The 17,718-nt window shown below is 39.1% G+C and overlaps 1 protein-coding gene across 1 annotated transcript in view; it reads left to right on the top strand.

Moving 5' to 3' along the window:
• Positions 1-17,718, top strand: part of lrp1bb (low density lipoprotein receptor-related protein 1Bb) — a 176,515-nt gene that overhangs the window by 152,515 nt on the left and 6,282 nt on the right. Inside the window, exons 74-86 of the mRNA XM_025063745.1 lie at positions 1,246-1,386; positions 1,665-1,799; positions 2,043-2,162; positions 2,309-2,550; positions 2,835-3,058; positions 4,162-4,268; positions 4,370-4,486; positions 5,119-5,292; positions 7,637-7,762; positions 7,931-8,095; positions 12,743-12,904; positions 13,332-13,506; positions 13,819-13,923. Coding sequence (XP_024919513.1) covers positions 1,246-1,386; positions 1,665-1,799; positions 2,043-2,162; positions 2,309-2,550; positions 2,835-3,058; positions 4,162-4,268; positions 4,370-4,486; positions 5,119-5,292; positions 7,637-7,762; positions 7,931-8,095; positions 12,743-12,904; positions 13,332-13,506; positions 13,819-13,923 — 1,993 coding nt within the window. The remainder of the gene's footprint in view (positions 1-1,245; positions 1,387-1,664; positions 1,800-2,042; positions 2,163-2,308; positions 2,551-2,834; positions 3,059-4,161; positions 4,269-4,369; positions 4,487-5,118; positions 5,293-7,636; positions 7,763-7,930; positions 8,096-12,742; positions 12,905-13,331; positions 13,507-13,818; positions 13,924-17,718) is intronic.

The following is a 17,718-nucleotide window of genomic DNA, read 5'->3' as shown; positions in this document are numbered from 1 at the left end:
CAAAAATCAAAAAATGATAACGAATACCAAAGAAATACTAAAAATGTTTTAAACCTTAATCTGAAATAAAGAGCTGCTCATTTTTACCACTGAGCTGAAATCTGGCTAATCACAAAGTTACTGCTTACATTTTCTTTAATTTGAAATTCAAAATCAGGTTAAAGAAAATTTTTGCAGAACCGAAAGAAAAATTATTATATGTATTGTTTTCCTAAACTTGAAAAATTATAGCCAAGGTAGGATTTGAACCTGGTACCTTGTTCCAATAACCACTGGTTCACAAGCTGCCCTGAATCTAGAAGATGTTGGAATATTGATTGAGAACAATAACAGTTATAATAATTGTACACATACTAATGGTTATTGGCTAGTTTATCTTACCTATGCTGCCACCCACTGGGCTGGAGGAACATAATAATGTCAACAGAGTAGCACGGTGAATAACCTACTGATAATACAGATAAACCAATGTGACATAGTTGTGTTTTACGTGTAATACATCCATCCATCTCTCTACCTCACTCCATTACTTTTCACCAAATGCTTTTTACCTTCATCCATCTCTTAAATCTCACAGTAATATAATTTTCCTGTCATCTTTCTCTTCATCTTTTGTTTTTTTTTTCATCTCTGCTCTCTGTTGTTTTTGGACCTTGATGTCAATACACACACGTTCTTTTTTATGGTTTTCTACTCAAAAATCAAAAAATGATAACGAATACCAAAGAAATACTAAAAATGTTTTAAACCTGAATCTGAAATAAAGAGCTGCTCATTTTTACCACTGTGAGCTGAAATCTGGCTAATCACAAAGTTACTGCTTACATTTTCTTTAATTTGAAATTCAAAATCAGGTTAAAGAAAATTTTTGCAGAACCGAAAGAAAAATTATTATATGTATTGTTTTCCTAAACTTGAAAAATTATAGCCAAGGTAGGATTTGAACCTGGTACCTTGTTCCAATAACCACTGGTTCACAAGCTGCCCTGAATCTAGAAGATGTTAGAATATTGATTGAGAACAATAATAGTTATAATAATTGTACACATACTAATGGTTATTGGCTAGTTTATCTTACCTATGCTGCCACCCACTGGGCTGGAGGAACATAATAATGTCAACAGAGTAGCACGGTGAATAACCTACTGATAATACAGATAAACCAATGTGACATAGTTGTGTTTTACTTGTAAGTTACAGTAAATTGTGTCTGTTTTTTTTGACGGACTCCCGTGTGTGAAGCAGAGGTGGCCGCAGGACGACCTCGGCCATGCGGTAAAACAGAGTTCACCTGCAGCAGCCGACGCTGCGTCCCGATCCAACTGCAGTGCGACCTCTTCAACGACTGTGGAGACGGCGGCTCCGACGAGCAAGACTGCAAAACCTGTGAGTGCTGCAGCAGCTGATTTAAATACACAGATCAAAGGTGGTACTTGCAAAGAGACGACATGTTACGGTGACGGTGGTAGGGGGCGCAAAAGTTTAATATTGATGGCAGTTCACATATGCACATGTTTAAAAGGTGTGCGCTGAGCTACAGTGTGTGAACGGTATCGATGATGTTGTCCTTTTGCCTTTTGAACATCAAAAGAAAAGCACAGCAGGTGTCTGGGATCCAAAGGCCTGGTGCCTGTGTGCAATCAAAGCCCTGTTTTTGTTTGCAGCTTCAAGTGGAGAATTATGTGGGAAGAAAACAAATCCATGTGGAGAAGATGCTGTTTGCAACCAAACAAATGTTAATGCTGTATGTCAGTGCAAGCCGGGCTTTAAGAGGAACCAGAAGACGGGCCAGTGTGAAGGTAATGCCTTCAGTCTCTGTTCTTTGAAATTTGACAAGTAAACCACGGGTCATCAGCTGTATTTGTCAGAGGGACAGAATCTTTCCAAACACCTTGATTATTGGTTTTACCACCTAGAAAAGTTAAATACTAACTTATTTAAATATACATTTGTAGGTTAGATCGATTCAGAATATTAAATCCATGTGATTAAAAATAACAAATCATATTTTTAAATGAGTCAAAAACGCTCTTTTCTTTCAGAGATTAACGAGTGTCTGCAGTTCGACGCGTGTCCACATTACTGCACAAACACTAAAGGATCCTTCAAGTGCTCGTGTGACAGAAACTATAAGGAAATCAATGGCAACTGTGTTGCCAAAGGTATGATGTTAAAGTCATAAGGTGTATAACAAACCCCTAATTCCACATGGTATTAATGTAATGTAATTATATTCTCATTTTAAAAGACAATCTTTCCCATTTTCCCTCTTTTCCTGTTGATTTCACTGCACACGTCGTCGTTTCAGGTCCCCAGGATCGAGTCCTCTACCTGGCCAACGACACTGAAATCCGAAGTTTCATTTATCCGTTTAACCAGAGCCAAGGACACAAACTGCTGACTCATATTGAAGACAACGCACGCATTATAGGAATGGACTCACTGGTTCACCACCAAAAGTTTATTTGGGCAACCCAGTTCAACCCAGGGGGAGTTTTTTACAAAGACTCTCTGGACAGGACTCAGAGTAAAACAAACGTCCGAAACATTGTAAGTACATTTAATCCCGCTGACGAGATTTCTGCTGCAAAATTGTTTTATCTCATGATTTTATGAGTAAAAGCTCTTTTTTTGTTGATGTTCAAAATTATTATTTTTACACATAATTCCTCATGATACATATTTTAGGCAAAAACTAAAAATCGCCCTTAAAGCTAATTTTCCCATCATACATCTCAGTACAATGTTTACTAACATGTTAAACGACTTCACCGTTTTTAATTGTATTAAATACAGTACATAAAACCTGAGGTTGTGTCTTTTACCGGTTGCAGTGCTCAGACTTCCGTCGCCCCAGAGACGTCTCCGCCGACTGGATCACAGGCAACATTTATTGGACGGATCATTCTCGAATGCACTGGTTCAGCTATTACACAGCCCACTGGACTAAACTCCGCTATTCCATAAACGTGGGGCAGCTTAAGGGACCAAATTGCACCCGCTTGATTACTGACATAGCAGGAGAACCGTATGCTATTGCTGTCAACCCTGCCAAAGGGTAAGATCTGTCTCCTCCCTAACTGTTATGTATGCTCTCTAAATAAGTGTGATTATCTGAGAACCCACTAACACACATAATGTAGAGCGCTTCCTCCTGCGTCATTAAGACACTGATGCTACGATAAGTTGAAGTGATAAATAACAAAGTTACGGTGACAAAGACCACTGTCAGTTCATCCTTCATAATAATAACCACAGTGTGATCGGAGAAAACGACTCGTATTAATTGAGCTGTTGGAGCCCAAACTGATTACATCATCAATTACTCTATAATGGAGTAATTAATGCATTCCTCATTTAACTTAGGTTAGCATTTTAATCAGTCAATGTCTGCTCAGCTTTATCAGCCAGCTTTATCAAACCAAAATCTCATGTTTAGGATAATACGAGGAACACTAGAGGGCGTAGCCTCTGTCTCCCTAACGCCAAGACACCCTGGAAATGGAGATGAGTCTCAACGCATGAAGTAGTGTAGTAGTAGTTTTGTTGTACTGATCAGAAGCAAAAACTGTTGTCTCAGGGTAGAGACTAAAAATATGGTTGGTATGGTTTGTTTTTTTGTTTTGTTTTTTTCAACTCTTTTTTTATTGGATTTGGTCAAAGACTTGGTTAGTTAAGAGTTTGGTATTCTGCTGATTGGTTTCCACCAGTTTTGACAGATTTTTTGTGAAGGTGTTTGTTCTTAATTATCATTTTTTTAATCATAATTTCCCATGATACATATTTTACCCAACAACTAAAACTTGTCTAAAAAGCAAATTTTCTCACTATACCCGTCAGTTTAGAACCTCACACTTTGTTAACATTATATCACAGTTTTTAACTGTATTACCTGCAGAGAACGTGAGATCCTTTTAAAGACAAACCAGGTTCTAGATGCATCACATGACGACCAACCGTATCATATTCCATCTTTCACTCTGTGGAGAGTGTTCTTTGGGCTTCACACCTCTCCCTTCTCCAAACATACAGTAGTTCACTTCAGAGAGAGAGAGAGAGAGAGAGAGAGAGAGAGACTGCTGCCCCACCTTAGCGTGGATGTATCATTGAGTTGTGTTGTTTGTGATGTGAGAGCGTAGTGTTTGTCCTTGTCTGCTGCAGCATGATGTACTGGAGTGTCATAGGTGATCACTCACATATTGAAGAATCAGCCATGGACGGATCCTTACGGCGAGTTCTGTTGGAGAAAGGACTAAGGAGACCCACAGGTAGCTTTTGATTCTACTGAATAAACAAAGATAAACATATATATATCTAAAAATACAATAAAGAATTATGTTTTATATTTATTGTCTTTCTTTTCCAACAGGTCTCGCCATCGATTATTTTAACCAGCGTTTATACTGGGCTGATCCTGAGCTCTCGCACATCGGAAGTGTGAGACTGGAAGGCTCAGACCCTCTGGTGACAATCAGTGAGAGACACGGTAATGTACACCGACATCCACGGCACCGCTTCTAAGTGAACTATCACTCTCCCACTTCCACTCACCCAAGTATTTACTTTGTAATTTCAACCATTAAAGTGGTTACAGGCCTCAAAATTACACTCTGCCTCTGCACAGTGTATGAGCTGCATTAAAGTTAATGGAAGTGATTCATATAAGGCACACTCTAAAGTTCATACTACACACACACACACACTGTAAACAAAGTTCATACTACACACACACACACACCTAATCCCTAATCTCTGCAGGTGACAGACAGTGAGGATGTAGGATGTTATAAACTGAGGGACTCACTTTCAACAAAGAAGTTCTCCTTATCAGAAATGATATATACAGTATATGTGTATTATATATATATATATATATTAAACAAACAATATTCATTTGTTTCTAAAGAATTTTGTTTGAGTAATTGTGAAACTCTAAAAAGGAAACCTACTTTAGAAAAAGGCCTTGAATTAATTTGATTATTTTTAACTTTGACAATCACTATTTTTTTTTTAACAATTTTTTTTTTTAATCTCATGCTCTTATTTCTCAAAGAAATAAAACAAATCTGCAGCCTTGCAAAGGATTACCTGGATATCTTGTTTCTGTCTCCTGTGCAGGAATCTCCCAGCCATACAGAATAGATTTATTTGAAGACTACATCTATGGAACGGGACTCAAACACGAGGTGTTCAAGATCCACAAGTTTGGCAAACAATCTGCGGAATTTCTGAGTTTAGGGGTAGAGAAACCAACAAACATTTTAATCTCCCATCGGTACAAACAACAGGATGGTACGTGGATTTAACCTTGGCTTCTTTATCTTTATGTTACACTGGCATGTGACAAAGCACAAAGTTTCACTTTTTATTTTCTAAAACCTGTGTTCAACAAAGTTTCACTTTTTATTTTCTAAAACTTGTGTTTTGTTTTTTCAAAAAGGAGAAGGCTTAGGCACTTTATTCTTGACTTCATTGTCCTTGGCATTTGTTTTATGCATGACCATAGAGAAAGTGAAAATGTTGGACTTTATACACTTTGAAAAGAAGGAGTTGAAAAGAAGGAGTTGAAAAGAAGGAGTTGAAGGATATTTTGAAGACAGCTTCATTGACAAAAGAATAAGTGATGAGAAGGTGCAGTTGTCACTGAGGTGAACTGGATCAGCGAAGGGAAGCTATCGTGCCTCCTTCCACAGATAACGCTCCTCATTCCTCCTGTGTACATTTGAATAGGTGCTGTTGAAGGCCAAGGTCAACCTGCTCCTGTAGGAGGAGGTGTCATTGAACATGTTGTTTCCTTCTGTTTGGGTTAAGAAGGACACGAGTCTTCAAGTATAACAGAAACACACGTAAAAGTTTGGGGTCAAAGATACATTTCTTTCTTTGGATTCTAACATATCGTCATATATCAGTGAACAAGTTGATAACATTTCATCAGAGGAGTGGTTCTCAGACTGTGGTTCGCCTACAGCCGGTGGTACACAGTTTCCTAGGGGGAAAAGATTCTCCTTGAATTCTCCGTGAATTTCAGTAGTCGTTAGATCCATGTGTCGGTGTGTGTGCCGTTCTGGTGCAGCCACCATTGTGGGGACTAAGGGTAATGGTAAGGATAAATAAAAGACATATTTGTAGTAGTTAAATGTAAGTAAGGGTCTTGGGATCACAGCAATATTCAAAAACAACAAAAGGTTTTGGGATTATTTTAAATGCTATATTATTCTTATTCTTATTGGGAATACTTCAGGTTCAGTTCTGATTTCCATCTATTCGACCATGTGCATCCTGGGTAGCGTTCCTCTTCGTACTCAGCGGTAGTAGAACCAGAGTTAGTAATTTGGCATCCAGCTGGTCCACAGCCAATCCTGGTAGAGTTTCACATATCATCTGGTATTCATCATTTTCTCTCTTGCAGGGCAGCTGTTCTGCTCCCAGGGAACTTATTAGGCCAGTGAAAGAGTGCGTAGTCTGTGTAGGAAGCAGATGCATGAGGCCTGGAAAAAAAGAAAAAGAGGAGAAACACAACCTTTATGTGATGAAGAGGTGGCCATCATTAATGTGGACTGCATAAAATGTCCAGGTTCCTACCACCAGCCCAGTGTGTCGACAGAAATACATCAGAGCCCATTATTTTATCAGCAGTTTGGCTAAACTCACATCTTAGGGTCAGTGTCTTGGTTCTCATTTAGTCAGAGTTGGGCGTGGCCTAAAGAGTTCTAGAGCCTTCCACAGGGCTGACATGTTAGAACAAACAAGGCTCCAGGCTTAAATTCCCACCCACTCGCCAATTAACCCGACCTGCGTGTCTTTGGACTCCATGAGAAAGCAGGAGAACACCCACACAGGGCATGTGGAGAACATCTCAGAACATTCCTACTGTGAGGCCACGCTGCTTCCCTGTAGTTTCACACTAAAAAATAAAAATATTCAAAGCAATTTTTAATGTTTGAAAACAGTTTAATACAGTTTTTATTTTAAAGAAAATCTTAACATATTCATGGGGTAGTTAGTCGTTTTTAGATTTCTTTATTTAAGAAAATAACAAACATATTTCTCTACATTTCCTAGTCTGAATACTACTGCAAGTTCTGTTCCAACGCGGGCTTTTCTTTTAAATAAAAAACCTTGAAAAATATTTTTGGTTGGTCACGATTCAGTTTGGTTGAAGAGATGAAATTTGCTCTGATTTAATTAATTTATTTTTTTTTTCGGGGATGGAAAACCCAGTCAAATGAATTGAACTTGAATCAGTTTTAGGTTTAATCAGACACCTTTTGAAATTACAACATGTGTCTTTGAACTGTTGGACTTGACTGTTGCTGTACATATGAAATATCTGTGAATATCTAGTGGGGAACACAGCAGTCACTGGGCGTCTCTCCCGTGGGCTGCTATCTTGCCAGTGAATAAAATTAAAACACCATTCAAGACCATGATATTCAATTAAATAGAAAATGACACATTGTGCTCTTGTTTGTTTCCATCTGTTGACGTGCCAGGCTGAAGCTTCAGCCATGCCTCGATGGGCGTCTGGAGGAAAACAGCATTCAAAACAGAAAATAGGCTTTAAAAAAAAAAAAGTCAGATAAATCACAGAGCAGACTCAAAGATAACAGAATGTTTTTTTAATCTTCATTCACAGCATCAAACCCGTGCCTGAGAATGTCCTGCGACTTCATGTGTTTGCTGAATCCAACTGGAGCCACATGTACGTGTCCAGAGGGCAAGGTCCTCGTCAATGGAACCTGTAGTGACGTCAACATCTCAGGTAGGACAGCTTTCACAAGTCTGTGATGTGACCGTTTGTCTTAATGGTTTAGATGAAAAACAAATCCACTCACATGACAACTGCAGTCAGTTAAAACTGTAGTATTGTTCTTCTTTGAAGATACTGCACCATGTGACCTTGAGTGTTGTGGTCTTTTCTGTGGTGAAGGTGAACTGTGTCGACCTCCCTGTGAAAATGGAGGGCGCTGTTTGGCCAATGAGAAAGGAGACTGGAGGTGCTACTGCTGGCCGGACTTTTCAGGGGAGCGCTGTGAGGTTAACCACTGCACAGACTACTGCCTGAACGGAGGCACGTGTGTGGGTTCACCTCTTGGTAAGTACCAAATCAGTCCTGTCAAACACTACACAGAAGTGGTCGTCAATAGGTGGTCCGTGGGCCAGAACTGGACATTAGTATCTGGCCATGTAGGATATAGTTTAGTCGACTAAAATATTATACCCACATGTGTGATGTAACTGTGATGTCACTAATAGATTATTTATCCCCACGGTTAGTCAGGAGTGATGTAATTAGAACTTGGTGGACAGCTCCTGGTGCTGAAATAAACGTTCAGTGTGTTAACAGTCAAATATCAGGAAGATCCTGAAGTAGACAGTTTATGAATGAAGTAAAAATAAATGTAGGCCATTGGACACAGTAACAGACCTAGTACTCACTCAATGAGACAGATTGTTCTGTCCCAGCAGTTACTATTCAGTGAATATCTGGGATCACACTTCCATTTGGTGGTGAAGTTTTTTGTGCATGGATGGATTCCTCTCATGCATCTGTGATTACATTCATTTATATATAAAGGTCTTGCTCTCAGGTCTCACTGTATATATTCAGTTCATATAATATCCAAGGTCGCCCACTTGTGGGAGGAGTGAGCTGACTGATGAATGTTGTGTTACTTGTGTTAATATGAACTAATGTTGTTAAGAATGTGTGTGTGTGTGTGTGTGTGTGTAGAGAAGTTTTATGCTCATGCAGAATCATCTTTGTGCGGTGAGTTTTCTCACTGCTGCAGACAGACATTTCCTCTGCCTCTGCACAGCGTCTCAGTGCATGGGACTTTCAGACACATTTGTCTTCCTTTAAACTTCTACGCCTTCCTCACTTGACATTTGCCACATGACAGCTGTGGGTTGAGCAGTTTTGTCATTGAGTCTGCTGTCAAACAAACTCTCAATATCAATTGTCTTTTAAGTCGACGTCTCTTATCTTACCATCATTTTTTCCTGCGTGAATGCAGGGAGAGATGCCGAGGGCTATGGGAAGCAAATAGGCACCGACGTATATACAGGAGAGACAAATTGATTTCCATTTGTTTTTCAGACGTCACATTAAGTGTGACATGTATTCCCTACTGACATATGTAAAGGCAAAACCTTATTCAAGGGTAAGAATTTATTATGTCCCCTGGAGTCTCTGATGGATGTTCACGAGAGAAATTTGAAATCTGAATTGTTCAAGTTCTGTTTTCAATAGAAACACTGGTCGAGCTAACAGTTGTAGAGGTTGAAACAGTCGACTTTCTTCCAGAATAATCGGCCTGCTGAGAGTTTCTGTTTGGCTTTGCAGATCCCCTGAGATTTCAGGAGACTTTGGACTCTTTAGGTTGAACATTTTAGTTTTAGTTTAAAATTCCCTTTGTTTTCGTTGTTCCCAGCTGCAGCCGACACCTGTGTTTACCTGCGTTCAACTAATATTTGGAAGTTTGTGGTGGAAAAAACAGTTAGGAAAAGTTAGGCAGTTTGGTTTGTTTTTTATTCTAATCACAACTTGTTTATTCATGTCTTGTTGACCTCTAAAACTTATTTGAAGGGCTTTTTTATAACAGAATGAGTTTTTCCCAGAGTCCAATCTCTGTGTCTCTTGGCACTGTCACTTGTTGGTAATTTCTTTTAAATTTGAAATAAGAGGTTTGAAATGCTTCTGCTACATAATTAAAGTACCTCATAATTTTGTCTTTGAATAAATGTCATTTATAAAAGAATTGCGATCGTCCTGATGCTGGATCGTATTCTTGTTTGTGAATTTTGTTTTGTCTCTTTCTCTTTCTATTCCTCTTTTTAATTAACTTTTTTATCTGACCCTGATCATGCACCGTATCCTTAGTTGCTTTTCTTGATATCTAATTTGAATACCTAGGAACAGAGCAAGGTAAATAAGTTTGTTCACGCTTCTGTTTTGTTTGTTTTTTGTGATTAGAGAACCTGTAATTAATTAGGTGCTGGACTTTTTCCAGTTGTATCTATAAAAACTGAAGTGTCATTGAATTTGTGCTCTGATACTTTTTGCTGGTTTAGCTGCACTTTAATGGAACTTTTGGCAGCAGAGTGTAATTATTCAGAACCGACAGTTACAGCTTTTTTTTAAGTTTGACGATATTAGTTTGTAGCAAAGACATTTTAAGTAATATCGCTGAAGTTGGTGAGTTTATTGAGGAAACACAAAAATCCCCATAAAATACAGATAAAGTTCCTCAGGGAAGGATTAATGGAATTATATTATTGACATTCTGCTAAGTGTATTTTTGGATAGCTGGATTAAACGATGTACCTATAAAGCAGTCTTTCAGCCAACCTTTTATTTGGTTTTTGAGTTGTTCAAAATAACATTTAAAAAATATCTGTCTTAATGTTTTATGAAACGAACAAGAGAATCTGCGCTGGTACAGCTACAGAATGTCCTACGGCACAAAGGATTTAGTCACCTTTAAAAATCACCTTTGTGTTTTTGTTGTGCATTCTTTCTGAACAAAAACCGAACTCCTCACCTCTTCTACTGAACCATCACGCTAACATGAGGAGCAGCTTAGCTAACAGGTCTACACAGATTATGGCTCTCAGACGAGGTGCGTTCATGTACCCTCCGAAACTTCATGATCCGAAGAATACGGCAGTTTAAGTGTTATATGGTTTTGACAAAATAGTATACAAAATATATTTTTTTAAATGTATATACTTATTTAGTATTTTTACCATTATCTTCCCCCTACTTTGAATTATGCTGATTTAATAATAACAGAACACTGTTATTCCAGCTGCTCTTACATTATAAACTTTCTTTTGGGTAATGATGATGTCATACATCCTCATTTACCTCCATTAATGCACAGATACTATTTATTGTTTATTGTTTGTTTTGTAATTAAAATACTACACTTACCTCTAATAAACCCTGTTGGATGAGTTGTACTGCGTTACAGCATTTGGATGACATTGAAAAGGTTTTTCCTCGTATAAAACCTCTGCTAATCTCTGCTTCACACTCCAGGATTCCTTTAACACAGTCAAGTGTCTACATCCCTTGAACGCTGCCTTATTGATGTCATCTTCTATTTTCACCTTTCATTCCTCATGTGTTTTGCAGAGCGACATGATCTTGTTTAAAAGTTCTTCCTTGTAATTTGATTCAATATAAACTCCCCCCAGAGGCAAATGAAAAAAATGGTAGCTTTTTTTTTTACAATGAAAAAACACAGTATGTGTCTGCTCCAATCACGAATGGAGTTCATATTTCTCTCTACATGCAACAACGCAACAAGAGTGAGAAAAAAAAATGAAACACAAAATATTATATTCTGCCTGAAGCTTAAAATACTCAATTATGTGCTTGAATTCTTTAAATATTTGTTTAAAAAATTTATAGGAAATCAACTTCACTACTACTGTTATTAAATTAAAACATGTGAAACATGAGGATAAGTACATAGAAAAAAAGATTTAAAAATGTATTATTTACAGCTAAGGTTTGTTTCAAAGTACACACGAAATGAACAATGTTCTGACAAAGTAGAATGTTTTTGTTGCAGAATCCTGTGCAGACACGGGTTCAATGAGACTGTGGGCTTTTCTTTTTCTCTCAACTCCAGCTGTGAGTTAACAGAACAATGGATGGAAGGAGCATGAGTGTCCAACGGACATTTCAGAACTAGATTATCCCTGTCACAGAATGGTGGAGTGTGAAATTACCAAGAAGTGTAGTCTGACCTACATGGTGAGACCTGTATCCATGGCAACTTAGTCGTCAGAATTCACTGTACGCCGTTCAACAAGCCTTCCAGTAAGACATGGTGGTGTGACAGTTAGCCAGCAAACGCAGCGTCACATCCCTAAAGTGAAACACCTGAATGGAACACCGCCACAGTGGATCCTTTTATTATTTCCATGTATTCTTACCTGTTCATACTGTGTCAAAATGGCTGCAGCAGAAAAAGGCCAGATGGGTGAGAGTTCCTAAAGGGAATGTAACTGGCAGACGGACTCCACCTGCTGATAATGGATTACTCGTACCGACAATTAATCACAGTCTTTCGCCCCGAAAACACAATGCTGGTATGAAATAGGGCCGCGTGCTGCAGGAGACAGGAACAAGTGGGCCACGTTTATAGGTCAGGGTCACGTCTGTAACCTAGGCCAACGTGGAGTGGACGCTTTCAGATAGACAAAAACATTTGATTTTTCTCTTGGTTTTTTTTTTTAGCCTAGAACATTCTAGAGTGCAGTACAGTACCTACTGTAGTCACTTTTCTTTCTTTTGTTAATTATCCATTGTCAACGCCTCGGGTTAGAACATTCTAGCTACTTCCTAACTTTCCTTTGTTAAGTTCTTTAAGCCTTGAACCATAAACGTCAATATATATTCGACAAAAACCAAGAAATATCTTCAGTCCTTCTGGAAAGAACTCTGTTTTATGATGTTTGGGGGGGGGGGTGTTACTGTTGTTGAACGTTATTAAACTGCCAAAAATACTGGATTAAACGTGTTTATCCCTGGATGAAACTGGAGAGTGTAAGTGAGAAAAGAATCACCACACACGACTTCACAGTTTTTAATTGTGGTCCTCATTATCCACACATGACGTTATGTGTTATATTAACAAGAGGAAACAAAAACTGTTCAAGTTTGTAACTGTTCCTGTGGTGTCGTGAATGACGTGAATCTTTTTTTATTCCTGTGTTTTTGAACCAGGTAAGCCCACCTGTCGATGCAACATTGGTTTCTCAGGGCCCTTCTGTGAGAGGAGGATTTGTGACAACTACTGTTTGAACGGAGGAACGTGTGACATCACTCAGGGGAACCAGCCGGTGTGCCGCTGTTTGGCAGAATATACAGGAGACCGCTGTCTCTACCGTGAGTGTCGTAACCACCGCTTGAAAACAGATCCACACCAAATTTAGTTTCCTGATTTCTGACATATTTTCCCCCTAAGTTGGAACACTTAACACTGTGAATCATTAACCATCTATTTTCTACAAACAGCACATTTTCCCTGTGTGTGCATAAAAAAAAACAAAAAATCAAAATACTACATCTGGATTTTGTGTGCTTTTTTTTTCTTTCTGGCTTTGACATAACTGTTTGTGGAAAAACTATTAAAATTGCACATCATTAGTTATTTTCGACTTCTGTTTACCCTGAGGGTTATATGTTTTTTATTTCTGGCTGAGATCGAATACAACGTAATTAATTAGGTTTGAACACAGAGAGTTGTTCAGAACAGCTGAAAATATATGTTCAACTCCATCCTGCTTCTTTATCTTCCCACATTTGTCCACAGACATCTGTCATCACTACTGTGTGAACTCCAAGGCCTGCACGTTGTCCAGCAGCGGCTACGTGGAGTGTGTCTGTCCCGCCAGGTTCGAGGGAAACAAGTGCGAGGTGGACAAATGTCTCCGATGCCACGGCGCTCCCTGCCTCATTAATGAGGAAACGGGGGATGTGGTTTGCAAGTACGTGCTTTGTATGTTATCTCCACCATCCGTCTGCTCCTCTGGTGGACTGTTGGGCTTCAACTCGCCTTTTATTTATGGAAATGTTGTAGCTGGCTGAAGGAAGTGATTTAATTAAAACTCAATTCATTCCTTGGCATTTGCTGATTTTAATGAAAGCCAAGCGAAGAATTCTGCTTATGTGAATCCATGCGTATATATATGACACCAGAACCACGAGTCATTTCTGTTCCTTGTGAAAGTGCAGCTGTAAAAAAAAAAAAAAAAAGCGTAGCTTTCTGCTTTTAAAACCATTATTATTTCACTCTGCAGTTGCACAAATGGCAGAATAGCACCGAGCTGCCAGCTGTGTGACGGATATTGTTACAATGGAGGCACCTGTCACCTGGACCCCGACACCAACCTGCCTTTCTGTCAGTAAGTCACTGCTTAATGGGCAAAGGAAAGTGGGGGGAAATGAATGTACTTCCCTGTTATTCACACTCTTATAGTTTCCATTTAAATGTTGGCTCTGTGCCCCAGTGAGCGTGGCCTCAGACACGCAACAGAAAATCAGCACGGGGGAATCGTTCCAAGCTTAAGGAACTGTACAAGAAAGATGTCATACTCTGGAAGGAAATCTTTGAGTTGAAGGAAGGTTTGATGTCACCATGTGAGTGCCGTGACACAGCGGGGGCTGAACGCTGTTACACCGTCATACGCCGTGACACCTCAGTGTGACTTAAAGTTTTAGATTGAAAAAGAAAAAAAAAAGCAGTTTAAGCTCCTTCAAGCCTGTCATTTGAAGCCTTTCACACGGTCCCTTCCTGCCGTGAAGCCTCTCTGACTCCAGTCAGTTGTAGCAGTTCTAACATTTACCCTTCAAAACAAAGGCAGATAAGTGCTACAGTGAACAGGCCGTGAAGCTCAGTGGCAAATTCCTGCACTAAAGGGGCCGTCCATAGATTAATACAACCTCAGTCGTAATCACATGCATTGCTGCATGACGCTCTCTCCAAAGAGGAAATTGGAAATCCATTTCAAAACCCAGCTCTGTATTTATCTAACTGACCATTGTCCACTGTAGTTAAATGGAAATTGGGGATCTTCTATCACAAACTCCAGGGGAGAGAATCAATTTCTATGCAAATGATCCCATCTTTTCACTGAGGTTAACTGATCTTGATAATGTGCTTTATTATTTGCTGCGAAGAACAGGGATTGTGTGAGATGATGGATATGTCTGTGTCAAGAAATCTCAGTGTTTGACCTTAATACTCAGAATAAAGTAGAATTCATCGCCATCCCTCAAAGTGTCGGCCTCACAGGGTCGACTGGCTCCAATTGTAATGATAATTTCACCATCATTGTGGAACCGTAGTTATAGCAAACATTCACTTCCTTTTCATCATTAACTGAAGTTTGTATTTTTAACCTCAAAAAAACAAACTCAGTCTAAAGAAACAGTGGTAAAAGTACAAAAATTTGTAAAACCATTTATTTTTTATTATCAGGCAAAATGACAGACTTTTGACAGACTATTTGTTTTTTATAACTTTGGTCATTAAAATTATTAACGCATCACAACAAATATCTGAGGTCTAAAAGACATTTTTCATGTCGTCATAGTTGGTCAAGTTATAAGACACATGACTGTCATATTTATAATCATCTCTAATACAGAAATATGTAAAAACAATTCAGTTTCAAACTTGGAAAGTGTCGATCTCGTTCTGTTCTCCTGCTGCTGCTGAAGAATGAACTGGAGTTCCATCAAAAGTGAAAGTATAAAAACAGGCTGATCTCACTGACAGCCTATCAGCCAGTCGTTGGCATGGAGATGACAGTCCATTTACACATGCTGACCAAACCACAGTGAAGTGAAGGAAAACAGCCTCTCTTTATCTGTTCAGCCAATAGGCAGCCCACGAGCCAGATATGGCCCACAGGCTGCCAACAGAGGGCGGCTGCTCTAAAGTAGCTGTGGTTCTAAAACATTTTCAGCTCGGCCAATTGTATCAAAGACCATTTATTCCCCACTACAAACACTCACAGCTACAGCTTTGAAACTGAACTGTAGAAAAGAAGTGTAGAAGTATTTCAGACACAGTAATAAAACTGGACGCGCCCCCTATTTTGGGAAACACTGCTTTAAAAATGACTGAATAGTGAGCCATAAGCCAAAGTCGTTTGTACTACCTTAAAATATATTTAGGAGAGCATCAAATATATACAGTATATGTTTAATATATTTATTATAAACGTACAAATATAAAGTAATGAAAACAGCCTTTTTAATTCATGTCTGAGGACCAGAGCTGGCAGGACTTTTTTTACACGTAACAGATTTTTAACCTGTTCAGGACTTAAGGTGGACATGCCAACCTTTTAAGAAACGTTTTTTTTTTTTTTATTATTAATATGGTTGAGTGAAAATCAGAGAGGGTGGGGCTCCGCCATTTACTCAGATTAAAAATGTTTTTATGTCATTTTCTTGGTTTCGCTTCTGCATTTCCTTTACATATCTAACAAATGAGAGGGTTTGTTTACAGAATTGGCAGAAAACCTCCAGGTTTACTTCACTAATGAACAGACATTTAATGCATTTGTTAGAGTGAAACTTAGTTCACCGTCTCTTTATTTCATCTGTTTTCTCTCATTTGTCAATTTTTGAAACACTGCCCGTCGATTTCCTCTCCATCTTGAACCTGTTTGAATTTTCTAGACTGTTATGTTTTTGTTAAAAAAGATAAAGATAGTAAAAATGTCTTACTTTTCAGATTTTATAACAGACCATCGTGGAACGACACATTGGCTGAGGAAATAAGAACAATAAACAACCCCATCATGGGCACAGTAAAAACTTCAGCTGCTGTAAATTCTAGAGGCTGAAGCACAGACACTGACACAGACACAGACACTGACACTGACACTCACTCTCACTCACTCATCCCCACAGGTATATATATATATATTTTTTTTTTTTTTTAATCGATTTCAGTCCAATTTCTCGACTGCAGCTGAACTGCCATTTCACCTCCTGAAGGCTACGGAACTGAAATGATATTAAGTTAACACAATTACAACAACACACGGTGTCTGACTGAAGGCTGACTAATGAAACAGGTGACACCACCAGGGGTCAGTGAGCAGACCTAGACGGTTTAGCTTTAAATTTGGTTTCAATTATAAACACACCCTGTTTGTCTTTGTTGTTGTTGTTGTTGTTGATGATGGATCTTTCCAGTTTGAGGCACAACAACAACAACAACAACAACTCCCCACACTTGCTGCATGTTATGTTTTCATTTTTTTTGATAAACTTCAGTGTGAATCAGCTCTGAACTTCACTGCAGCTCTCGATGCCTGATACTGATGGTTTGACCAGGTCTAAACCCCAGTGTTAGCAGTCTGGGTTTTTATATTGATTGGATCTGAAGTCTGACAAGTCAACTTTATATCAGACATCACAATCTTTGTTGGAACTAATTATGTAACTAATGGAGGAATTAGTCTGTGGAAAGTTGACAAAGTTTCAGTTGTCATCAACAACTTCCAAATTGACACACACCCTGGTTTATTATCCATACTTGCTTTAGTAAACACAGGGTGCGACGTCAGCTCGATGGTCACTTCAGGGCCGTCGACTGTTCGCACTGGAGTCGCAGTCAAAAATCAGAATTGAGCAACGAGAGTAATCAGAGCGGAGTCAGGTGAGCAACGAGAGTAATCAGAGCGGAGTGAACGTAGCCTCAGATTCATGTGTCACCCAGTCTACATGAAACAGCTGCTGTTTTTTTGTTATGTTCACAAATCAACTAAAGAGTTTGTTTGTCTTCGTATTTCCATCTTGTGTGAGCGGAGAACGCCGTGTGAAACTCTTTGATTGCAGATGTCCTCGCCACTTGTTGAGCAGCGGAGTTGATTTTCTTTGTACTGTTGATTTGCTAATTTGGTCGACGCAAAGACGCCGTCTTTTAATTGATGCAGCTGAATGGGTTTAAGTGTGCCAGTCTCCGTTTATCCAGCAGGCAACAGTTCAACAATACACGTTCTCTGGGCCCTTGTGTCACTCCCAACACAATGTTTTGCAGCTGCACGTCAGGGTTCAAGAACCAACGTTGTGATGAGCTGGCCAACCCCTGCGATTACTTCTGTCAGAATGAGGGGATGTGCACATTAACAGCTCTTAACAAACCACGCTGCAAGTAGGTCCCTCTCACCTCTCCAGCT

The sequence above is a fragment of the Cynoglossus semilaevis genome, chromosome 16 (assembly GCF_000523025.1).
Source record: "Cynoglossus semilaevis isolate Cse_v1.0 chromosome 16, Cse_v1.0, whole genome shotgun sequence".
NCBI classification, from domain to species: Eukaryota; Metazoa; Chordata; class Actinopteri; order Pleuronectiformes; family Cynoglossidae; genus Cynoglossus; species Cynoglossus semilaevis.
This window is presented reverse-complemented; position numbering and strand designations above follow the sequence as displayed.